Source organism: Tetrao urogallus (assembly GCF_951394365.1).
Source record: "Tetrao urogallus genome assembly, chromosome: 4".
Lineage (NCBI taxonomy): Eukaryota > Metazoa > Chordata > Aves > Galliformes > Phasianidae > Tetrao > Tetrao urogallus.
Window position 1 is genome coordinate 48,847,171 of NC_136817.1, and position 26,450 is coordinate 48,873,620.

Genomic DNA, 26,450 nt, shown 5'->3' on the forward strand with positions numbered 1-26,450 from the left:
TAAGAAAGCACTGCAATAAAATACCAGCACATTGATAGAATTAATTTGGAAATCTGTGTCTGTCAGTCTGACAAAAAAGATGTGGAATTTGATCTAGAATGAGGCTCCCAAATGTCTGTACCCTAGTGCTGCCATTGGCAGCAGTGGTTGTGGTGGACAGGTTCCAGTTTGAGGCTGGAACACTTTGAGCTGTGTACTGCTGGTTCCCATAGAGCTGCTCAGAGTACAGGCTTCCAAACTGATCTGGCTTTGAAGGGCTGCTTTAGTTCAACCCCATGGGCAGGAATTTGTATTGTTTTCTTCTGAAAATCTTTTTGATGGATGAAAGGGCAATTTAGGATTGAAGATTGGTGTGGGTAGCATTTCTTATTTGTCTTAATGGGCTTTTGTCACTCCATAACAATTATTTTATCACTTTTGTTTGTGAAGCATTAAGTGCTAGTCTTGAGTTTGTTTGGGCTATTCCAGCTTTTAGGTTAGTCAAATAAACATATAGAATTATAGATATTTTTTTTTTGTTCCCTGAGTAATGCTATTTTTACCCTTTGTCTTGTTCCTTCTTTATTAATTTGTTTGTTATTTATTTTAGCTTTGTGTCCCTGTCTCTTAAATGATGTGACATACAGAAACTTTGCTTCATTTGGTAGAATGTGGCTCACAGCTGAGAGCAGTCAACAAAGATAGCCAGTTTTATTCCATGCCTGGTTGTAGGCAGTTAGCATGAAGTACAGCAGATACTTAGCATTGAACAGCAAGTTACGAGAAAATGAGCATGGAAAAATGGTGCTTTAATGTGCACAAATGGCACAAAGGGCTTTAAAAAATGAAAAATACAAAAACATCTTACTCTTGCTCAGGCTGTGAGACAGTTTTACTTTTCAAGATAATTAGTGAATTTCTATTTCTAGTGGTATTCTATACCAATTTCTATTCTATTATTATTATTAATATAATATATATATTATATATATAATATATATATTATATATAATATAATTTCTATTCTATTATTATTATTAATATAATATATATATTATATATATAATATATATATTATATATAATATAATTATATATAATATAAAATATATATATTAATATATATAATATATATATATTATTATTAATATAATATATAATATATATAATTATTATTAATAATTATTATTAATAATCTATTTCTAGTGGTATTCTATACCAATTGCAGGTTACACATTATGTGAAAATTCTGCACATTTAGCAGAAGTGCTAATAAACACTAAGTATGGCTAACCTGGATTATTCTTTCCCTTTCTACTCCAAAAGCTACTACTAGCAAAAGCACAAAACCAAAACCACATGGACAGGTGGTTAAAGTTCCACTTAGTTGGCTCTTTTCTTCTCTGCATTGATGACTGACTTCCTTTGTAAATCCTCATGTTTTGTATGTTTTCTTCCAAATTTTAGAGAAATTACTGCCTTTTTCCCATTTCCTGTGCAGAGAGAAGGGGCTTAATTTTCAATAAGAACTTCTTTGAGGTCCCAGTAGAACGTGGTGATGGTAGTTGTCTTCTTAAAGTCTGATTCATCACACACCTGGATCACCTCTAGATGTTATTCCATAGGTAACATAATTGCCAACAGCTAATAATTTAAAAATGAGGGGCTTAGTAGCAAAAGCTAACAACTATTAATTAAGTCAGAGGCATGTTTGGGAGGAGTTACTGTGGGAGTTGTTTTTAACCAATAATTACTCCAGGCGAGATTTCCTGAGAACACAGCTGAGATGTGAGATCCATACTGTGAATTAATGTACTGAGTATGTGGGTTCTGCTTGGCCTTAGTGCACAGCTTGTCTTGGGAGGGGCTATTATTATTATTAATTATGGGAAATCTTGATGATTTGGGGAGCTATTTGGCGGGCTTCCCTGTGGGGAAGGAGAGAGGACAGCTCCAACATTAGTTGCTCCTCCTAGGCTTTGCAGGGAAGGACAAAACTCAGATTGCCATAGTGTTAAATGCACTATTACCTTATTAATTGCACCACTGAATGCATCAGAGCTATTAGAAAGCTAAATGGAAAATGAGAGAGTGGATGGTTTGTTTTGTTTTCTTAAAAAAAAAAAAAAAAGTTCCTAGATTTTACAAAAGTACTTTCTCAACAAAAAATCTCTCTGCACTCCTTATTAATCCTTCTTCCCTTCACTTTGTTCCTCGTGCTTTTTCCCTAGAAAATATTTGATCTTTACCTTGTATGTATCTTCTCCTTGTGTATATCATTGTGTTGCAGTTCTAGTTCCAGTAGTATTAGTCCCTTAACAAATGTGGCAATCAAATGGAAATCCTTGTGTTTCCCCTAAACTGCTGTTTACCAGGCTGTAGCAGCTGTGGCCAACATTCATATTCAGATTTATTTTGCTCGCTTTTAAGATCATAGTTAAAGAATAATTTCATTGTTCGTTCCTAATTTATATTAACTTTCCTTGTTTCAATCATTTGTTTTGGTAAGTAACTGTTAGAAGCATGTCTTCTCTTCCCTTTCCTCCAAATGCCATGGTATAGTAATTAGCTGAAGTTTGAGGTGATCTGTTCCCTAACCCATCCTGTAAATATCAATGCTAACAACAGTGTCTTGTGTTTTTTTTTCTTTTTCTTTTTCTTTTTCTTTTTCTTTTTCTTTTTCTTTTTTTTTTTTTTTTATCAATGTGCTTCTTCCTGTGTGAATAATTATGTGTCTAGAAACAGCCATGGAGTGATTTTGCTGTACTGAATGGGGGAAAGATTAATAGTGACATTTGGAAGGCAAGTATATTGTCAGATTTTAGAACCTTTAATACTGTTACCCTTGTTTTTTGCATGGCAGTGGCTGTTTTTTTCCCTTTTATTTCTCCATGAATGTCATTCATAACTTAGGCCGAAGTGAATGGGGGTACTGCTAAGGATGTGTAGCTCACAAACATGCTGCCTTTTCTGATCTTTCCACGTGGAATGGATTCAGTCTAAACTTGCAGGGCAACTGCCATGATATAACAAATAAGATGCCTGCACTGAATGAAATGCAGCTTGAGAATACATATGCATGCCTCTTTTCAACTTCAGCCAGAAATACTGTCGCTTCTTTGCAGGGAGGATTTAATTTCCCTTTGAAATAAGAAATAACACGGCGGTGTCCTTAATACTGCATTGACCAAACTGCCTTTATCTGTAGGACCTGCATGCAGCCACTGTGAACCCAGACCCAAGTCTGAAAGAGTTTGAAGGAGCCACATTGCGCTATGCCTCCTTGAAGCTCAGGTACGATGACGTCAGAAGTTCCCATGGAGTAACCAGTTTCATATGGTGTTTTCCTTAATTTTTACCTTATTTTCAAGTTGATGTTTGTTTGTTTGTTTGTTTTTTTAACAGAAATGCTCCACAGTCTGATGATGATGATTCTTGTAGCATCAACAGTGATCCAGAAGCCAAGGTCTGTAAGAAAATACACTGTGAGATAACAGTTAAAATTTGCAATTGTGAACATAACTTGCAAGCTGCAGAATGTCTCCTAGGTTGTGAAGTTTAATATACTCCTCCTTTTGGCACAATATAGGGTTGACCATGCAAGACTAATTTTTTCAAAGGAATTTGCAATTTAAAGTTTTATTCCATTTGGTCAGGATAGTGTGACCAAGAGCCAAGAATTTGCTTGTTACAGCTGAAGAGTAAGTGGTAATAACTGACCCCTTGCACAACCAAGCGAGTTTTCTGTTCTAAGTAAGAGAGAGGCTTGTTTTTTGTTATGGCTGGACAGCTTCCTGGGGCTTTCATTGATGGCAGTGGCTCTTTATTCTCAAGTTTGTCCCCTCTTTAAATGCTCTTTGCTCAAGTGGCTGCTTCAACTCTCAGATACTAACAAGGAAGCTGCTTTTTTGAAAAAGGAACTTTGTATTTCAGAGAACGGAGAATGCAGTCTAGTTTAAGGATAAAATTTATCGGTAAAAAATGAGACTACTATGTGAACAAGCACCATAATTAAATTAGGGCCTTCAGTGATGTAATCTAAACTTTCTGAGGAGAAGGAAGCAGCAGGAGGTTTTGAAAGCTTGTGCACATGTCTCCAGATTGGTCTTGTTGACAATTTTGCCATGTGCTTGCATCCATTTTTAAGAATGTATGTGAATCTCTAAAATTGGAAATCCAACTAGTTTAAATGAGCGCCTTTGCTGCCATACACCTGCAGTGACTGACAGGAGCAGAAGCTACTTACATGCAGAAAGACAGTATGAAACAGATTTAATAATTATAATAGCATTAATGATATATTTTAGGAGAGAAAACAGACTGATCAGGGTACTTTGTCGTCTTGATTATTTGGCTTGTGATGTTTAAATCAGATGTAAATAAGTTTGTTTCGCTTGGCAGGCTGGCAGATAAAAAGCGAGGCTTCAGCTGCTCTCGTTATAATGACAGGCACAGTAAATGGAGTGGGGGAGTGATGAGCATTAGGTACCAGTCTTCAGAAAGCTGTTCCTTTCAAATGTCTTACAGTGTGGAAAGCATTGCGAGTAGCTGACATTTTGGTAGGTTTCACCCTTTACTGGATAATTAGCACTGGGGGAGTCCTTGTGTGGAGTGTTTGTGTGGACAAAGAACACTGGTCATCATCTCCCTCCTGTATGACTAGCTGTTAAGCTACACAATTTATGGAGCTGATACTTATCCAGTATCAGCAAAATGAGATGAAGCCAATAGCTTGTCCACAGCAACTGGCTTTTTTTCTCCTGTGTAGGCCAAATTGTGCTGATGATGCTTACATGAGTAATCGTAGCTGAGCACTGAAACATTCGCTGAAGTGGCTGAAAGGAGCAGGACAAGAAATGGAGTAGGAATTATACAAGTGTTTTATGTTTATTGCATCACTTGAGCACTGATGTGCTATCTGTCACTGCCTGGCAGGGCTGTTGTGGTACAGTTCAGCAGCTTGGGCCTTACCCTGCAGCTGCAGAGGCTGAGGGCAGAGCTTCCAGCTGCTGTATGGCTATACCTTGCAGAGATGGGAGGTGGGTCTGGGAACACCAGGAAAATCTTTGCCTCTGGAAAAAAGTCAGGGAAAGGCAGATGTGGTAGGAGGGTTCCTTGTTAGTCCATTTTATCCAACTTATTGTGAGAGTAAAAGAAGTGCAATAGGATTTAAAACAGATGACCTGATGCTTGGATAAATCAGATTTCTAGCTTCTTCAGCTTCTCTGCCACGTTACTTGCCTTACTGCATTGGTTTAATGCTTGCTTCTGTGTGGCAGCAAGCACAGCCTCAGAGAAGGAAGCTTTGTAACTCATTAAACTGTGTGTTAGAAGAATTTGTCAAAGTGGGCCTTGTTAGAGAGATGCTAGAGACTTTAAATCTGTTTAAGCCTATCCACGATAGTGGCCAGTACGTTAAAAGAAAAATGAAAGTAAAAATGTCTTTAGGCACACAGATCAGTGCTGTCTTTCAGTAAAGGGAACTGTGCCACCATGTGGAAGTCTCTAGTAGTTCCCTTCCCCAAAGGTGGTCTGCTTCTGAAAGGACTGTAGTGTTGTAAACAAGTCAATGTTGTGAAAAGCGTGTCATAGAATTCATGTAGTTCCTGTAAGAAAAGTTATTTACTCAGCTTTGAGCTGCGCATCCTTGGCAAGTCGGTGCAGGTTTTCTGCACAGGACCGTAAAAGGGAAGGGAAAGGACAAGAAAGAGGAGGATGACTAGATTGAGCTTCTCCATTTCAGTGATTCATTTTTGTAGGAATTTCTTGAAGAGGTGGCTCGTTGCACTTGACAGGGATACTAATTCTGCATGTGAAACATGCGCGACTGGAAATGAGTTTTGAATTGGTCCTAGGAGACAGATCATAACTTTCCTGGTTAATTTATTGAGAAACATGCATTCCTACTTGAGTCTCAAGGAAGGTAAAAAGATGCTTTTACCAATCCTGGACTATAAACTCATCCGGGCTATGTCTTGGCTTTTTTCCCTGTGCAGGTACAAACAAACTGAACCTCTTGGGATATCTGTCTCCGTCCCTAGGGATGGGATGATAAATAGAGGAGTCGTGCGGCTCAGTTTCTCCTAATTCTATACAGAATCAGCCTATTTGACTGGACATTTGAAGCTGCCTGTATTCTTTCAATTTAGGTGTGGTTTTGTGCATAGGCTTAATGTAGTTCTGTATGGATTTTCTAATTTCCTGCTTCCATATTAGCTTGTTCAGCAGGGCTCTACTTTTCACCCTTACCATTTTAAAGTAGCTATATATTGATATCTAAGAATTGTGAAAAAGTATCTATACCTGCTGACGTACTGGGCAATTGCTTCAAAAGTCTGTTTTCTAATTTAAAAGCCAGTAAATATTTAGGATCTTGAAAGGAAGAAGAGATAATTTCTACATTTTGTAGAGGTACAAGATGCTGCTAACAGGTACTTGAATGTGATGATTTACCTGTAAGTGAATGGAAAGAAGCTGAAGGCATGGAAAGTGATGAACGTGGTGATGAATTGTTAAGCATACTTGGGTGTTTTGAGTGACACGCGGCTGTCTTGTGGTTGTCATGAATGTAGCCTGTAAATATCACTATTGAAATAACTTTTACATAATACTAAGTAGCTCCCAAAGAGTTAAACATTATCTCTTTGATGTGTCTTTTGCTATGAAGGTAGGTGTTGTGTCTTTTGGAGAGATCCCATTTCTGCATGTTTCTTACCTTCTCCAGAAACAAATATCCTGGGTAGACTCAGGGCCACTAGCAAATAATCGGTCTGTCCCCATGATGATGGTGGTGGGCTGCGGATGATTCAGACTTCTGATGCAAGTGAAGAGCTAACCGGAGGCAAGTAGTTTTTGTCATGTCTAGTAATTACAAGAAAGGATGAATTTTCCATGTTAAAGGGCATAATTCTTTCCCATTCAGAATAGCTTCTGGATTATTGGTGCAAACAGGAAATAGTCAATGCTTATCCAGTAGTTTCACTGTTCGCCTCATATTGCATCTAATTTTCTCATGAGCATATGAAGCTCTACAGAAAGCTTTAGTTCAGTCCATCTCAATTAAAATTTGAGGTTGCCACCTTCTTAAAAGACGAGTTCCTGTTTCTCTGACTGTTGTAGCAGCTCTGTTTTCTGGCTTTAATATTTAACAATGTTTGATCAGGTTTGTTACTTCAGATGAGTTTTTTCCAGTATTATATAGAACAGATCTAAAATATCCATCTGTTGGTGTGCATTAAAAAGAGTGTGGCCAGCAGACTGGGGGAGTGATCTTCTCCCTCTACTCTGCCCTGGTGAGGCCACATGTAGAATACTGTGTCCAGTTCTGGGCTCCCCAGCCCAAAAAAGATGGGGATCTTCTAGAAGGATTGCCACAGAGTTGATAAAGGGCCTGGAGCATCTCCCATATGAGGAAGGCTGAGTAACCTGGGTCTGTTCAGCCTGCGGAAAAGAAGACTGAGAGGGAATCTGATTAATCTTAATAAATATCTGAAGGAAAGTCAGAGGAAAATGGAGTAGGCGGGGCTCTTCTTGGTGGTATGCAGTGATAGAACAAGGAGCAAAGGTCTAGATCTTGAGCATAGGAAGAAGTTCTGTGCAAACATGTGGAAGAACTTCTTTACAGCAAGGGTGACGGAGCTGTGGAACTGCTTGCCCAAAGAGGTTGTGGAGTCTCCTTCTATGAAGATATTCATAGAATATTTGATGTACCTGTGTGACGTATTGTAGGGTGTGTGCTTTGGCAGTGGGGATGGATTCAATGACCTCTTGAGATTCCTTCCAAATAATCTTGCCAGTAGCTGAAAGTTTCTTGTGAGCAGCAGAATTATATATTGTGGGGATTAGCCCAAAGAGTACTTATAAAGTTCTTTCAAGACTAAACTTCAGCCAGTAGAACACCCAAATGCATCTTTAGAAGTGCAGTTTTTTGCATTGATTTGAATACTCAGAAGAAAACATAATATTCAGTGCACGTGGATCTTCCTTAAACAATGTGTGTGTTTTAAAACAGAGGAAATAGAATACAAGTTAAGTAGTTTCAAAATTTTGTTTCTGTTTGCTATTGGCTTATTTTAGACTTTCAGGGGGTAGCATGATAATTTGGAAATAAAATATTTTAAATAAGTAAAATCAACATAAACATTCCAGAGAAATTTGAAGAGGTTTTGGGGGGTTATGGTTTTTCCTTTGTTTCAAACACAAAAAGGCACCCTTAGCTACCTCCCCTTCTCACTTTTCAGGAAGTCATTTCAGTAGCTTTTAGAACTGCATGAAAACAGATTTTCAGTTTGAAACATCCAGTGAATAGTTGAAGAGAGGTCAGTCCCAACAATCATTATATCAAAGCAAGATTTTATCTGTCTCTCCTTCTTTGCAGCCTCTCAGTAGAAAAGGTGAGCAATGAGGAAAGCAATTCCTGAGCTGGTTGGTTGCTTATGAATTTGGCTCCCTGCCATGAGCATTAAGGCACACTCCCAGCTGTGGAGATGCTGCAGATAAATGATGCAGGTGTGCTAAAACACTCTGCTTCACAAGCAGTTTTAGAAACAGCAGACTGAAGCACTAAAATACATCGCTATAACTTTTTCTTGATGCTTTTTCATTTTGTGTATTAGATGCCTTGAAGAATGTGTCTGTGTATTCATTCTTTCGCCATACTGATACATACTACTAACATCTATTGTATCATTAAATGATGCTGTAAGTAATCATGTTATGATGTGATATATATATATACTAATACAGATTTTCATCTATATGATATTTTCTTCTACCTTGTCCTAAATGTAGTCTTACTTATAATCAAATACAAAGATTAGTCCAAGAAAGAGGAAGAAATAAGAGCTTTTCCCAAATCTCAGCAACTGACTTTTTAATGATACAAATAGCTGCAGTAAGTTTATCTGTTACAATATATGCATAAAGGTCTGGGATAAAATATTTTAATTTCATGAGTCCTTCAAGATCCTGTGGTATGTTGCATGTCCTTCACTCCTAGAAATCCCATCTATCTTTGGGATCTAATTACATGTGAGCCTATTCTGGTGGATCAGGACATGGATGACCGAGCAGCAGGAAGGATGTATAGGGAAAGATTTTCTTGAAGCCTTTCTCAGAAAAATGTATTAAAAAAAAAAGCCCATTCCTTGTGGGAAAGAAAATGGAAGGTGCTTTAAAATTTAACATAAATCTCCAGGTTTGTAGATCAATAATAACATCTTGAATTTCAGGGTATTATCAGTATTTTATTTTTTAAGATACACTGTACAGAAGGGTTACATCAGGCTGCTGCATTTCTACAGGACTGGGAAAAGATGAAATATGAGCATCCTTTTGTCTCAGGTCATGCTTTTCCAAGTGCCGTGCCGTCTGTGTGTGGCACAGGTTATGTGGGAGTGCAGCACAGGCTGGCTGGAGCTTCCCGCCTGCTCCTAGCAGGACTGCTGCCAGGTGACGGTGTTTCTTACATTTTCTTATTTTTAATTAATCATAATTTATTTGGTACTTTGCAGCACAGTATCAGCTCTTTCAGGGCTAGCATACTTATGTGTATGACTTACAAAAGGAGTCCTGGGAGCAGACAGAAAGTGAGAGCAGAAGTCTCATTCATATTCACATCCCAGGAGTGGAAAGCTCCTCATGCTGTTCTGGGATCAATAGGTTCAGAGTGCAGGAAGCTCCCAGTTTAGCTCAGCCTATGCTGCTATTGCTGGCCTCTTTGCTAAAACATTGGTGAAGTAATCACAGCTTGCAGCCCTTCATACTCCCACTGGAGACTGATTATTTTACCTCTAAAGCAATATGTAGCCTCTGCCAGCTCCAGCTTTAGAGCAAGACTGTTGGTTGTGAACTGCCTTTTGAATATCTGTTCATCATGTTACTGCTACAAAATGAACTGATCAGAAGATAAATTTGTGTTTCTCTTCAATTATTCATATTAACTTGCCAGTGCAGAGTGGCTTGGAGAAGCAGCCTTGGCTTGCCTCTGATGTCACAAAGTTTATCATTCTGTTGCCAACATTTTTAATGAAAAAATGCTGAGTGTGTATTGATGTGTATATGTATTTATGCATGTTATGCATATACATGATGTGTAGTACATATGCCCAATTTAAAAACAGCATGATAAAACTTGGTGGGTTATTTGTGTGTCGTGAAAACTAGATTTATGGAGGAAGTTAATCTAAGAATAAATTGAAATGGAACATGGTGTTGAATGACACAGCAGTGTTTAGATAGCTCTAACCAGTACACACATTTATTTTGGTAGTAGTTCTCAGTTGCACTGTAGAGAAACGGAAGTCTCCAGTGCCAGTATTTCTTGCATTTCAACAAAGAAAAGAGGAGTGGAAGGTAACAGTTATCACTTAAGAATATAAAAACTTGAGATATACATTGCATAGTGATACTATGTCACTCCTCATGGGGTGTACAACATTCCATAGCTCTGCAGTGCTGCAGGGAGACAATGGGACAGTGAATGGGGCCTCAGGCATGGGAGGCCACAGGGGCTTGTGAATCAAGATTCATCAGCTTGAGATTCACGTTCATTTGAGTCTCTTTCAACAAGTGGAATGGATCAGAAGTGATCTAACTTATTGACTTTGGATGCTGTCATATAATTGCTGGGAAAAAAAAAATTGCTCTTTAAAATGTTGTTTCTGCAGAGACATGAAATCTTGACAGCTCAAGACAAGTTTTTTTGCTATGGATTCATTACATTTGAGAGTTCACATAAAGACTTATTCTTTTTAATTATTTTTTTTTGTCTTTTTGTCTTTTTTCTTCAAGTTGAATATCATGCATTCTACCTTTGAAAGTTAATAGTGCTAAGCAAAGTGCTTCAAGCTGCATTAAAACCTCTCACATCCATCTGCCTGCAGAAGAGAGCTCTCATCAGAAAAGTAAATATGTAACACGGTTAAAGATAACAAACACAAAACATTAGTTTTTAAGAAATGAATGCACATATTCTTCCATACCCTACAAATTCCTGCAGGGCTTGTCTTTACAGACAAAGGAAATGTGTATTTGTTGGGGTCTCTTGTGTGTTGAATATTCTAGTTGTGCTCAAGCTAGTCTATAGTTCAGTTATTCTACAAGATAGACCCTAATTTGAGCTTTCTTTTAACAGTCATCCTGTGTTGGTTTCTGGTGAAAAGTGGCTGCCTTTTCTTTACAGAGGAAGCGTTTCTGTTATTTCACTATATTACAATGAAACTCAAAACACTGTGTGTTGCTCAAAGCAAAGTCTGTAAACCTATCTCTTCAGGGTATGAAGTCAAGGTAACTGCGGAGCATCTGAAATCTAAGCCTGTTCTACACTGAGCTGATGTTAATTTCTTCTTCAGAACTGTATTTAGCAAAAGGGTATTAGTAGAGAATAATGATGTCTGTTCCATTTTGCTCAACTGGCTAGGTTTTTCATTTGATTCAGAAATACCATAATGAAAAGAAATTGGGATTCATAAAAATCTTGAACCAGTACAATGTCCCTGCAATGCTTTCTTGCCTTGATGGAGCACATTTGACCTCTGGCTGTGAGCCAGAAGGCATCACTGAAACAAATATTAAACTGGAAGAGAGCCACTGCTGTCAGCCTGCGTGTTGGAGTCTGAGTGTCTGGAGAAAAATGAGGCTGCAGTGTCTTGGAGAAATGAGCAAGGGACTGTCAAAGCAGAGAGTTCAGTTGACCTGCACTAGAGATGTAATTTATTAAAAAGGTTTATTTGTAGTGTTATTAAAGCCCTCCCATTTTGCTCCACAGAAGTTGAGTTTATTGTCATCTGCTTTCAATAGCAATTATTATTTCTTAATTCTGTTGTGATTTGAAAATGTACTCTTGGTTTTGTATGATACACACATTTTCAGCAATTCAGATAATACATCATGAACTGAAAAGCAGAAATGTTAAAAAATGCTTACTAGTATTGTTTTGATTCTGCAGTTTGAATTTTTGGTAATTAAGAATTTTCACATAACAACTGAATATTTCTATGAGAAAATGGATATGCAGCAATCTGTTCACGTTATTTGAAGTACTTGCTTGTTCATTAATTGCATAGCAGCATCTCTTTATTCTCTTGTTACTCAGTTTAGCTTTGATCATTTCCAATACTTTCATCTGAAATCAATGCAAGTTTTCTTGATGTGTAGCAGGCAAATATATTGGAACTCATTTATTTCCCAGGATACAGTAGCTATATTTTATCTTCCAAAGCGTAAAGCAATGTGTTAGTTTGCTTTACTTTTAAACAGTTGAAGATGATGTAAGTGGAATTTTCAGAAATGTGCTGGCTGCACAAGAAGTGGTTAATTGTGTGACCTACATGCTGCAGCACAGGCACCAGTCTGCTCAGTGGCCTGTGATAGAAGACCTTATTAGATGCTGTAATGATTTACTCGTATGTTTATCTGCAGACAGATATAACCTTTAAAAAGGAAAAGCATGAAGGGAAACAAAAGAAAATTGCTCATATTAAAGTCCTGTGCAAGTAGAGAAGAAATTAATAGCATAGATTTAAATCCCCAAGGAATATACACTCAAGCATAGTTTTTCACAGTGGATACCAGTAGCAATTTAGATTGCTTTTAATCTGTGTTTTAGGCATGTCCTTTAGTTTGTTGTTCTCAAGCTGATGTTCTAATGTAATTTTTCCTTGTCATTTGATCTGGTCTTCCTGTGCCCTTATGATCTGTCCAATTTCCCATATTACTTTGACTTCTGTCTTGCAAAATTGATCTCTTGTCCTCTGCCTAGTGGAGGATTGTATTTGCTTTAGTTTTCCTGATACATTTATTTTTTTCTAACAGTATCTGTTTAGCACTACAACAGCTAGAATGTGCTGTTGCTTGGGTGCAGAGATGCATCATGATTCCCCGTACCTGGAAAAGCTCTTCCTGGCTTTTCCTGGTGCTCCCACTGAAAGAGCTCTCATGGAGCAGAACCGTACCAGGTGGTGGAGTGGTCTGTGACACCAAAGAACAGGAGCATGAACCACCACCATTCACTGAACTCATTCAAACCTCAGTCTGGGGGGATGTTTCAGAGCGACCTGCACTGCCAGAGAGGTTTACAGTGTTTTACAGAGTTTAGATTACAGCGTTTATGAGTTTGGTTTTTTGACTACAGGCCATTAACATTAATTAGAACATTAATTAGATTTGCATCTGTGCAAACATATGCTCCCTGAAACTGGGAAAGTGGGTGGGGATTTCTGTGTTTTCCTTTCTGCTCATCTGATTCTTCATGGGGCAGAGTATGTTCAGGTGGCTTTCTTTGCCTGTCTTTTCTTGCAGCACACCTTATGCACTGCTTAACAGGAAAAGTGAAGTCTCCGCCTGAGATGAGAGTACAAGATTGTTGTCATACTACAGTATAAATGTTTGCATTTAGCTGCCTCAGACATGCTGTGCTCATAAAATCAGACAAGATTTCTGAAAGACACAGTTGGGATGAGGAGCAAGCATTCTCCCTGCATCCATCCTCTGCCCACTTCCAGCCGAACCAAGAATAAAGCAATGTCCATGTGATCCCCATGCAGTGCACCATTCCTAAGTCTGCCTTTCTTCCTGCTTTGTTCTTCAGCTTTCTTTAGTTTGCTTCAGACCTAGTTTTCTTGGCAGCTCTTGGAAAGAGTCTGGGGACAGCGGATTAATGCAGGCAGGAAAATCATGTTCTATTTATTCAGATACATTTTTCCAAATTGTTCTTTTTAGACATCAAAATGTAAGATAATGCAGAGTGTCCTGACCTGGAAGAGAAAATGATATGATGTTATTTTGTAAGTTAATTGTGAAAATACGTAACGTGATATAAAGGCTATTTGTTAACTCCCTGTGAGAGAAAAAGAGGGAGTCTACTGTAGGCCATAAGACAGCTTCTGGATTACCCTGAAATTATAATTTGCCAATAATTAGCTGTGAGCATTGAGCAGGGGTAGTTAACTAGCTGAAGTTATCAGGGACGGCTGCTTTAATGAGCTTGTCAACTCTTAGCCAAGGAGAGCTGCCCTCAATGCTTTTCAGCGTGGCTGGCTGTGACTGCACGCATTAGTTCCAGGAGAAAAGAGGGTGCATTAGCTGAGCTCACTCAGCTCAAAGGCAGCATTTTTTCTCTTGGCTAGTAAATGTGGCTGATGGGAGCTGAGAAGCTGTGGTGCCACGTTACAGTGCTAAGAAAGCAATGGTGCTGTCATCGCTAACTCAGCTGACCCTAATTTAAGAACTAGGTCACACCTGAAGGGAGAAACTGGGTGGATTGTTTATGTTGGGTTTTGTTTTCTTTTGTTTTAAAAAGTACCTATAAGCCAAATAAGAAAACAGGCAAAATCTCTGCAAAACAAACAAATGAGTAAAACACAAAGTGGATCTTTTGTCAGATTTTTAAAGGTACTAGCAATACACAGAGAGGGGAATGCAACATGCATGCACCCACTTTTTCTGCCATCCTCCTTGTGTATATGTGTGTGTGTTATATGATTTTGTTGTCTACTAGACTGATAATAAATGAGCTGTGGTATGTAATGCGCATTACTCATATTACTTTGTGCAGAAATCTGCATGAAAGTCTATGTCTGAGTCACGCCAACATGTGTTGGAGCCAACTAAGAAGAGTTTTCTTCTTCAGGTTTGTTTGGAGCAAACAAGCACATTTGTTTGTGTGTGCTTAGAGCCACAGGCATCATGCTACTTCATACACAGTGTTGCATCTTTCTGGGTTTTACTAAGAGGTCTGCTTTTTTGTTTGTAGAGAGTTGTTGGGAAATATGCTTTTCTGATAAAGTTGTTGTGAGACATTTAATTTAGTTAATGATAAGAGCTTCTTATAAAACACATAAGCAAAGATTTGCCAGGTGCCAGAAACCAACTGGTTTTCCCTCATGTACCTGGCCTGGACACACTGAGAGGGACTTGGAGACAGGAGAGGATCCAAACCCTTCATGCAAAGGGGGAATACGTGGAAAATGAACAACAGAGAGTCTCATTCAGCTTGCTCTGCTGTCATGACAGTGAGCTGCAAAGGGAAAGAAATACAGCAGGTACCAGCACTGGAGAATTCAACATGAGAATGAAAGTGCACAAGGGGAAAAAAAACAACAAAAACAAACAGTTCACCATCTTTACTCATAAGAAGTGTGCTTGCTGTCAACTTGAACTGCTTAAGATATACTCCGTTCAGTGCAGCTATTTTTATCTCTAGTTTGAAACCGGCTTACATATTGCAGATTGAGATATGGAAAATAATAAGGAAATAATGTGTTTATTACATCTATTTAGTTTTTCACTTCTAAGCTGATTTAGAACATTATCCACTCTGCTAATATTCTGTGATTCAATGCACTATTGAAATATATGTAAAAAAAAAAAGAAAAGAAAAAAAGACACAGAACAACCTTCTGGCACAGTAAAAATTCTGTATTTAAAAAGCTTGCAAATATAAATATTTAATACCCCAATGGGATCACAGCACTTTTAGCAAGATCCATGAGCATCTGATGTGCCAAAAATAATTCTGCAGTCTTATGATTGGGTGACCTGCTAATTGCTAAGAAGTGGTTGTCTGAGTACCTTACATAGCCCTGAAGTGAAGAGAACCCTTCAGTAGTGACTTCTCCATTATCTCCTCCCTTCTCCCTCGTCTCTTTTTTACCTGAATGTCAGTGCTTTTGTGGCTTTCCAGCAGGCTGCATAGGAGGAGAATTTGCTTATTAGTTCCCTTCTTTCCTTTTTTTTTGGGGGGGGGGAGGGGGGGAAGGGAGAGCTAATAAAAATGTAGAAGCATGGGAGTTTGGGTTTTTGTTGGCTGCTGCCTTAGTTGAGATGCATTGCTGTATGTGCTTGGAGCAGTTCCAGGGGTGCAGGAGGCAGGCTGCGTGCTGACCTCTCAGCACTTTTTAGGGGAAAACAAATGAACATTCAGCATCTACTTTAGCACCACATGCTGATTTCTTTACTGTGTCTCTGAGCAGCACTGGGCACTGAGCGCTGGCCTCTGCCATCACAGGGTCAGCATTGTGCCCAGACCTAACAGGGAATCAGATTTCCTGATACAGTTGCGAGTTAGTTTGCCAGAACAACATAGGATTTAAGGACACTGTTACATTTCAGACGAAACACGTCAAAGCAGAGTACCAAGGGCTCAGTACTAATGAAGTTCAAACCTTGGTCCTCTCTGGAAAGGAGAGGCAGAGGATGAAAAAACAGATACACTACAGCAGATTTTCAGTGATTAATTCCAAATTGTCTCAGTTCTGCTTTTATAATATATGCCCCAAAATCTTGCACCTCCACAGGGCAGCATCGTGGTTTGAATTCAGGGAGTGCAGCTTCATGTCAGCATGGGACACCACCCCTTCACTGACTCAATTAAAAAGCTTCTTTTTGTTACTCCAGCAAAACTGGAATGAAAAGATGGGATGAGATTTTTGGTCTGCTGCCATATAAATACCTAGAAAGTAGCAGAAATTGGATATTGGCTCAGGAACTATTATTGATGATCTTTTTAGGGACCATCACAGAAGTGTGGCATACCTGTTAGGAAGGTACATCTGTTGTGCATCTTTTGCTGGCAGTGCATGGCAGCTTAAGAATGAGGTACTCACAGTGTTCTCTGGGTCAAATCTTGGTCTCCTACACAAGCTCCCACTGATTTAGCGTTAAGCCTGTATTTAACCCACTGTAAAACCTTGAGAGCAAATGTGGTTTGGTTTGTGCTTGTTTTTCAAAAATTAATTTTTTTTATTCTTTACTTCAGTAAACCCCAGTAGGGTAAAGATAGTGCCATTGAATTTCTCCCATTCTGTTTTGCTTGCAAAAAGCACCGTATGTGCAAAGTAATACTGCCTTGGATTGTTCTGCCAACTCAGTGCTCTGGTTGTCTAAACACCCTTCTGCTTAAAGAACTATATAATTAGTTTTGTGTTAAAGGTCATTTTTTAATTTCTTCTGGAAAAAAGCCTCCTGCTTTTCTGTTACGATATTTTATTGTTTTGTTAGGACTTTGAATTGTTTATTGTCAACTACCTTACTTAAGGTTACTATAAAAATGATTGTTGTAATCTACAAAAAAATAATTTTCTGCTTAAAAGGTAGACATATACTGTCTGTGTACGTAGGTATGCTGTAGACATGTATCTAAAGGTAGAGATATACTGTGAGTGATTTTCACAACATACATACTCCAATAGCTCAAGATGCTAGCTTAACTTTCCTTTGTACTCTATCTATGGCTAGTTTTTCCATTATTCCTATGTGTGTGTGTTTGTCACAACAGTCAGTGTGTTGTGTGCTATGATCCATGTTCAGATTTTTTTTGTTTCTTTTTAGTGCTTTGCTGTGCGCTCTCTGGGCTGGGTAGAAATGGCAGAAGAAGATCTTGCTCCTGGAAAAAGTAGTGTTGCTGTGAACAATTGCATCAGACAGCTCTCTTACTGTAAAAATGACATCAGAGACACCGTTGGCATTTGGGGAGAGGTAAGAATACGTGAACTTCAATTCTTGGAATGTGCTTCTTGTGCTGTAAAATAGTTTGAAAGAACAACCCTTAAGACAAATATTTCCATATTCTGTGTTTAGATTTCCCTATCCCAGTTAGCTCTGTTGGAACTGTTCAAGGACAGTGCTGACATGTTTGTTCCAAACTGCTCAGGACAACAGGTACCCCCAGAGATATCCCTTTAATGTTTACATCTTCACTAGTACACATCTGTGTAATAGCAGAGTTGTGGACACGCAAGCAAAACTGTTGAATCCAGTGGAATCCTTCTGGACAGAGGTTTTAGAGTGATGCTCTGGAAAACATTGTCACATGCTTCTCAGTGACAAAAGGGCTTTAAGGAAACCCAGACTGCTGTTACTGTGTTTCTAACATGTCTGATGAAATTGAGAATAATGGACAGATGGCTTATTTTAAGATGATTGCATATCAGTCTTTCAGAAGGCAATGAATTTCATTAATTTCTCTGTTGTTTCCTCTCCAATAACTCTTGAAAGCGTTGACCAGCGTTCCTCAACTAGATGGACGTCAAATTCCCACACACTGAGGAAAAAACAGAGAGCTCAATTCTCTTTACCACTCTCTTTGCAAGTTTGTAATTCCATCCATTTTTCAGATGACAGAACTTTAATCAACTTGAAATATATCAGCTCAAAGCCATGTTTTACTTTGGTTTAAGAGTTAATACATTTTTCCATATTCTTCTCTATCAATTGCACTGGTCTTTATTCAAAACTCTTGCTAGTTTTCAAGCCAAACTGGTGAAAAGTTGTGTCCTCTTGAAAGGAATTTGTAATTAATTATTTTTAATTTTCATTAAAAAAGTAAACATTAGCACAGTGAAACAGTAGAGACACTGTGCTTGAATTGGTGGCCTCTGAAGTAAATCGCCATCTTGATTTTTAAAAGAAATCATTACAGCATTTTTTTTCTGCTGACAAGGTAGTATTTCAAGATTGGAAGAGGCACAGTTTAGAGAGGAATCTGAAAAGCATGTGGTTATCATTGACACATCACATAGAGCAGAAATCTATTACAGAGCTAGGGCAGATGGCTGCACATAGGGGTTTTAAGATTGCCTCAAGATTTATTTTAGCTAGAATGTAATGAAAGTGAAATTGAGACTAGGGTCATCCCATGTTTTCATGATTACAAAATCAAGAAATAGAATAGCAAATCACCCTGAATAAAATTCTGACCCTACAGAAGCTTTGTCATTGGCTTTAATGTAAGATTTCCTGTCACCTTTGAAAGAGGATCTGTGTAAGTTTCTAACTTCCGCAGTTCTCTATGATGTAAAAACAAACAAAAAAAAAGCTCATTTGTTTGTACTGCTACTTCGCCATGCATTACATTCTCCTACCTCATAATGTCACTTACATAAACAAGACTTACTGTTGCTATTGGCCTGTATACCACCATACATAGCACCTCCCTGAAAGCTCTTGGACCTGAGTCTTTCCTATATTCACTTTCCCTTCCTGATCCTTCCTGTGAGAGCCATCCTCAGCACGCAGCTTCAGGTCTCTGCAGCTATTCAGCCATCTGAGACGGTCATGTTCGAGCTCCCCACATGTCTGAATCACTTCTTCATGCCCTGTGTGGTATTTCCATCTATGAAATAGCTTCAGTATGTAAAGCAACAAAACTTAGCAAAATATATTGCTTCTGGCTGCAGCTAATCTATCCCTTGAGCGCTGCAAGGATAATTGACTTATGTTACTTATCTGCCCATTTTCCAATCTTTTCCAGCTAATTTGGATTTCATTTTATTACTGTAATCCCAATGTATTTTACATGATGAACAGATTTTACCTCCTTGTAATAATTTCCTTCTGGAATAAATACATAAGTAGAAAATGGGTTCAAAAAGCAATTTTTTAACACTCGGTAATATTCTTTGCACAAACCATTTACTACTTCTGACTTCCAAGCACATTTCTTGCTCTTTTTCTTTGTGGTTATTCTATTTTCTGTTTGGTTTCATTCCCATCCACCTATGCTATCCTAGCTTATTTTGTTTCCCATGTTTTTGTCTCATTTACACACATGGTTACTACAGCTAAACAACATCTTTGTTTAGGCACCAGGCTGCATACCAGCCTGCATCCCTTTCCCCTCCTGCACCCCTTGAGTACTTGTATTGCAAGCTCTGTGTCACAGTGCCCTTTGAATGATCATTAGGGGACTTGGGGCTGGGAGAAGTGATCAGTCCCACGAGAGGCAGAAAGCAAAAGCTGGGCACCTGTGATTCAACACCTGTGGTTCACCACCTTCCCCCCATCAGTGGGCAGTGTCTGCCTCTCCCTGAACTGGCCTTGAATCCCTGAGGTCAGGGTGGCATCAATGTATGTCATGTAAAAACACAAAAATCACACATCATTAAAACTTGAACCACAGTAAGCAGGCAGAGAGAGAGTTTCTGTGTCACTGAGGTGAAGAAAAAGGTCATTTCTGAAACATTTGTCAGTGGGAAGTCAGAGCTTTTCCATTCTTTCTGTTCATTTATAGATTCTAGCACAATAGAGGAGAAACAAATTACTCCATATTTAGCTCATAGTTCCCTCATTTTTATCAGCAGGAGCTTGTCTTAAGTCTCAAATGTGGGTCCAGGATCATTTCCATGAGATTCCAGTCTTCAGCCTCTGAGAAGAGAACTATTAGATGTGGCAAAAGAAGCAGCAGACTTTTTGCAGATGCTAGCAATAGGAGGAAGATTAGCATTTGTGAATTAGCATCAAAAGGAAAATTGCTTCTAAATTTGTTTCCTCTATGGGAATAAGCATTCTCCTTGTTCTTATGCACCAGAAGAGTTAGCGAGAAACCCTGGCTCCAGGATTCTGCACTTGCTGGCAGAATTTTTGTTCATTCCTCACTGCCAGGTTTTCCTCTTTAAGTAATCTTTCTTTAAAGAGTATCATATAAGTAAAAGACAGCATACAAATAGCTGTCTGTTCCCATGGCCCATTGGCTAAAGTTATGGAAACAAAGCATGTACTGTGTGAGAGAGGGAGCTCTGCCCTACGTGTGGATGGGGATTCATGCAAACATTTACTAGTAACATGGTTCTTCTATATTTGAAAGAATGCATTGAAGATAGGATAAACAAATGATTTGTTGGATAACTCACTAGCTTGCATTTAAATGAGTCAAACAGTTGCATTTAAAAGTTAGCTTTTTGTGATTGGGATCTTTTAAAAATACATTAGTAGCAGAATGCTGTGTGAGGTCTTTTTCACATTGGAACTGAGCAAACGTGTTCTTAATTGCTTTTGGAACAAATGTAACTTGGCATCAATTTAGAGGATGCAAGGCTTAACAATGTAGGCATAACTCCTTAATACTAATCAGTTTGAGGGGAGGACATGCTCTGTAACTGTGCATTTTCTGGAGTTGCAGGGCAAAGACATGTACCTGATATTGGAAAATGACATGCTGAACCTGATCGACCCCATGGATCGTACAGTTCTTCATTCACAGCCCATAGTGAGCATCAGAGTTTGGGGAGTGGGTCGTGACAACGGCCGGTGAGTCTGCACTCTCTTTGTTCCTACTGATTTTGTGCTTTTTGTGACTTGCTGATATCAAGTACAGATATGCCAGGAATAAGTTGCGTATCAAACCTGTTGAGCTATTGTGACTCAGAGGTAACGAAAGGATGGGCAAATTCTTCTTTTTCTTACCTGTGCTTTTTTTTTTTCTTTTTTTTTTCAATTTCTACTTTTCGTAGTCTATCACTGATATTCTGTTTTACTAAACCTGTATTGAACAGGCATTTCAGATGAATTCAGCTGTATGCATAAAACTGCATATGCAACTTCATTTATGTATGCAGTGCTTTTTTACATTGAACTATGTTTTCAAATATGGCCCAATATTTCTCGTGACTCCTCATTTTTCCATGACTTTTATGTGTTTGTTTCTTCGACTAAAGGAAAAGTTTGATTGATTCTCTTGTCATAAGGAACAATGCCAACCAAATGCATGCTTCAAGGCTTTCCTGAACTGGAACCTGTGTTCCACTAGTTCTCATTCCTGACTGGTCTTTTGGAAACAATCTTGCTTTCCATGTAACACTGGCTGCAGGAGCAGGATTGTGAAGGTGGCTTATATAGAGCAGGATAGCAAGTTGTTTCTCTATTCCAATGAGTGCTTTGTCTATCAAAAATGTTTCCATTCACATAGAGCAATTCCAGAATTTTCAGACAGTGCTCCTTCCAAGTAGTAAGGATTTAGACACAATAAAGAACTTATGTTTTTTGTGCCTATGTTTGATTATTTGGATGCTCAGTATGAAAGTATCTATTTTTGTCTCTGATTTTGGCTAAAATTAAACCCTGAAATTTTTTTTTGAGTACGAGATTTGGCAAAACAAAGTTTCTGATTATTTTTGGTTATATTTTTGGTTAAATTTCTAAAAGGAAAAATATTGTTTCTGTGACCTGATTTTGTCTTTCTAAACTTATTACTACTACAAATGACTGGTGTGGATGTGTTCATTTATTATTTATTTCTTTATTTTACTGTTTTTCACTTCCATTGGTGCAGATTTTTGAGAGATCTGGAAGAGCAAATCCAGTTTGAAATGGTGGGAAGTAAAAAGCTTTTTACTTCTTATGAATAAACCATTACAGTGCTTTGTTTGCTTTAGAAAATGAGAGCACATTTCCCTTCAAGTCAGATTTTGTAGCAGCTTGCTTTGGTCAGGAAATAAGAGTGTTTTAAGGAACATCTGAATGTGATGCAGCTTAGGAAGTTAGCTTTGCTTTTCATTAATATTTTTGAAGAATTTTCAGTTCTATTTCAAAATACTTAGATTTCTTTTGAAAATAATTGGAAAACCATTTTGTTACGGCTGTAAAATAATGTGTCACATTTATCCAGGTTGGATTCCTACTTCTAAAGGCAGAACTAGACATAGAAACATCAGTGCTGAAAGGGGGCATCTAAGAGAAATGTGTCTTTTGCCTCCAAAATGTGAACGTAAGCCCCATCAGTAGGACAGGAGCTGGTGGGCATCATTTTGTGTGGAGGTCAGACCTGCAGATTTGCCATGTTATCCTCCAACACCGATGAAAAGCTATGTACAAGTAAATAACACCTCTGATTCCATCCCTGCCTAGTTTTGTAATGGACCTGGAGACTGAAAATAAATTCCAATTCTGCTGAGATTTCTGTAGAGGCTCACCTATTTAATAAGAATAAAGTCCTGGTTGTAAGGAATATGTATATGAATTACACATCCAAGTTTAAAAAAAATAAAAAAATAACCCCATCAAACCTGTTCTGCCTCTTGGTCATAAAATTTGAAAGTTTCCTCCACTGTTTAAGCAAAGAGATTTTATTTGGGACATCAACAGTGAAACAGCTGTAGAACAGATAAACTAATCTTTTCTCGCATTTTCATCATCAGAAGAGGAATTTGGCCGATTTGTATTGAATCTGAACACTTCTTAACTCTAATTTTTCTTGTTTGGGTGCTGCAATATCAGCAAGAAAGCACTGCTTTTTTTGTGGATTACTGTTCTGGGAAGCTGAAAAAGTCCTACTTTCTGTCATGAAACTCTTCTGGAAGATGTTGCTCATGAATGTTGTTAATTAGCAACATTTTGTATTCCAAGAGCCCATATAATAAAATTTAATTAGATTTGTTCTGAACAGAAGTTTTAAAATTGTAAAATACTGTAGAAATGTATGTTTTCCTCTATTTTGACCTTTCTGAAACCCATAATGATCCCCCACCTCTCATTTTGAACTGCATTTTACTTGTAGTAAAATAGGGATAGATTTTGCTTTGGAAGATGAAAAGATTTTCTAATGGCACCTGACCAGATGATTTTCTAAGAAGTGCCATAATGAAAGATTGATGAAATAAAGCGGTGTGCTGATGAAAGTTTAATCTGAGGATATGTCTGGTAATTCACCTCAGGCAGAAACATCTACTGGAAGGCTGTAATAATTTTCTCTGTATGCTACACTATTATCTTGACCTCTAGAGTTTCTTTTTTTCTTTTTTTACAATAGTTGTGTGATAAGCAAAAGCTTCACTGTTTTGTTGACTTAAGCTATGCAGCGATTTTGTTTTGAAAGGTAGCATCCCTTGTTTCCAATTAATCATTTAGTAAAGTATATTTGACCTTAAGAGAGACCAGGGTAAAATTGTGAGCAAAAGCAGGTTTCTGCAAGAGAAGCTGGTGGTTGTGCATAAATATGTGCGTAGACTCTAAGCTCCAGTGTTTCATATGCAATATGGGCATTAAAGGATAAGACATATACTTTATCTGAACATCCTTTTGGTAGACTGTATTTCTTAGGTGGTGTGATGCTTTTTAAGAGTAAAAGCCATCGTACTTCATTATCTTTACAGCCTTCCTCCCCTTTTCTGTTTTTCAAAAGAGCCATGACATTTCATTTAATATTACTTGTAAATGAGAGAAAAATCCTAGTACTCGCTTAAATAGTTTGATTTCAAGATCAGTGATGTCATTGCCACATAAAGAATCTGTGGCACCACAGGTGTATCAGTGAATAATAGACAGTGCTGCATTTTCTTAACAATCAGTTGGCATGGATTTTTCTGAAAAAGCATCTTGGAGAATATCAGACTCCTAACGCTGTTGAAAGATTGTTCTTTCCAGTTGTGAGCCGCAGGTATGTGCATTCATCATGCCTCAGGGTGGGTTTTGTGTCCCCTTCTCAACTGCTGGCGCATGCCTTCTGCCTCTGAGCCACTCACTAACAAGGAAGGGAGACAAGGTAATGTGCCATCAATTCTGTACAAGGGTTTCTGTTAGCACATTTCCCTGAATCTTCCTTTATCTTCATTACTTTTCAACCAATCCAAAGTCCAGCTCAACTTTTAAAATCTCTTTGAGACTTTAATTGCCTGGTGGGAGAGCACAGTGCCTTCTCTGGTGGTGTTTCACTCCAGCTGTAAAATGGAGCCATTTGCTGACAGGATTGGTGTCAGCATGCTCGGGAGACAGCTGTCACAAACCTAAATGTGAGTGGTGTGGGCATTTAGAATGCTGGACAAAACACATGGCACATTTTTCTGTTCACCCACCAGCATTGTCATAGTATAACTCACATCTGCTGTTCTAGTATGGTATGTGTACTTCCCTGGAGGCTGAGAAGGGACGGCAATTGCTCTTGGTTCTCAAGTGATGTTTTGCGGTCTTAGAAACAATGGTTAGAGAGTGCAGAAGTGTTGTGTTCCCCACTCTGCCCTAAAAGCACAGATTTTCAAAGATGGTGGTATTGAGGACCTCTTCAACTGTGTGGAAATCCATTGCCCCACTTCTTTGAACTGCTGCTGGTTTTCTGCTCCCTAGGTATAGAATCATGGAAAATCTCAAGTTGGAAGGGACCCACAGGGATCTTTAAGTCCAACTCCTGGCTCCACACAGGACCACCCAGAATTCGAACCCTGTGTCTGAGAGTGTTGTCCAAATGCTTGATCTCTGGCAGCTCAGGGCCATGACCTCTGCCCTGGGCAGCCTATCCCATCCCTCTGGTGAAGAATCTTTTCCTACTGCCAACCTGACCCTCCCCAGCACAGCTCAGTGTCATTCCATTGGGTTCCGTTGCTGTCAACAGAGCTCAGTGCTGCCCCTTTGCTCCCCTCTTGAGCAGCTGTAGGCTGCCATGAATCTGAGCTAAGAAAACTGTTGGAGTTACGTGAGAGCACAGGACAAGCCTGTGAAAAGATGAGGAGGGAATGGCCTAAAGTGGCCTGACAGCTCAGATTCCTCAGAATCTGCAAAATTTTGTTTTTTCAACAGCTAAACAAAAATGTCCTGATATTAGAAGTGTTTAGCAGCTACACTGTGCATTGGTGTCAGTGGAATTTGTGTGTATTAAGTACCTTTGAAAATCAAGTGGCTAAATATAGATCTGGGAATCTTTCTCTAGACATGCAGATATGAAATTGCTTGAACAGCATTTTTCTTTGAATAGTGAGTGTATTATCAAGCTAAGAGGGATGGAGATGGGTTTGGGCAAGAACTGGTTTGTTTAAGGACAGAAAGCAGTTGAATGGGGAAACGGGGTGCACTGCTGCAAGGAAGGGGTTATAATCTATATTTCCTGGCTAAGGCAGCACGTTTACACAAACTGCCTGAGCCCCACTGCACATCACATTGTATAGATGTGAGATTTTTGGAAAGATACCTGGCCTTAATGAGAGAATTTAAAGCTTAGTATGGACAACAAAGGTAAAGTTAGTGTGCTTGGAGTATCCTGGTGTATCTGCAATTTATCATTCTCCTTTTCAGAAAATTGTGCAAGCAACACAATATCAGGCTTCAGTGATGTATTCAGTGATGTGGCTTATAAGAGCATTGTTCAGGGAGGTGCTGAAGGTTTGCTTTTCCTTTGAGGTGATGATTGAAACCTTAAATGCATTGTGAGGTCAAGTCTTTCTCCAGTTCTTTGAGAGAAGCTTATCGAGTTGTAAGAGATAACAAGTAATAAACTTTCTGTTCCACATTAAAGGGACATAGTCAAGAAAAGCTGAAAATAAATTAAAACTGAGATGGTGTATGCACCTGCTCTTCTGAAAAGATAACACCCTTCAAAGCATGTGTTATTCCAGCTGAACTCTCCAAACTCAGAGACACCACGAATCAATACTACCTATTCCCTTTGGTCCGTATAACCTTGGAATAAGGACAAAAAATACAGTGAGGAATCATGTAATAGGGCATAGGTGAGGGATTATACAGGAAGAAAAGGATTGTACTGGCTTTTCTGACCCATATTCTTTGCTGAGTTTTGTAAGTAATCTTTTCCTTTCTCCTTGTCTCTAAGCTAGTTGTATCTGAACATTCCTTTCCATATATTTTTATAACATTTTCTAATTCCTAAACAATAGTGTAGGTGATTATACAAAGCTTCAGTTAATGTCTATAAGGCCTGACATTACTATTTGCAAGTGCAGTGCTTTGTAGGAAGGGGTGATAATACAACATGAC

The 26,450-nt window shown here is 38.5% G+C and overlaps 1 protein-coding gene across 3 annotated transcripts in view; it reads left to right on the plus strand.

Moving 5' to 3' along the window:
* The window catches only part of APBB2 (amyloid beta precursor protein binding family B member 2), a gene marked incomplete at both ends in the record, with an annotated part of 98,843 nt that overhangs the window by 40,037 nt on the left and 32,356 nt on the right, over positions 1 to 26,450 (plus strand). For 2 of the 3 annotated variants that reach the window (XM_079534269.1, XM_079534270.1), the window contains 5 exons: positions 2,718 to 2,780; positions 3,187 to 3,272; positions 3,384 to 3,444; positions 17,307 to 17,453; positions 20,875 to 21,002. In XM_079534269.1, the coding sequence (XP_079390395.1) occupies positions 2,718 to 2,780; positions 3,187 to 3,272; positions 3,384 to 3,444; positions 17,307 to 17,453; positions 20,875 to 21,002 (485 nt within the window). Of the gene's footprint in view, positions 1 to 2,717; positions 2,781 to 3,186; positions 3,273 to 3,383; positions 3,445 to 17,306; positions 17,454 to 20,868; positions 21,003 to 26,450 lie in introns of all 3 variants that reach the window. The other variant, XM_079534268.1, reaches the window with a different exon arrangement.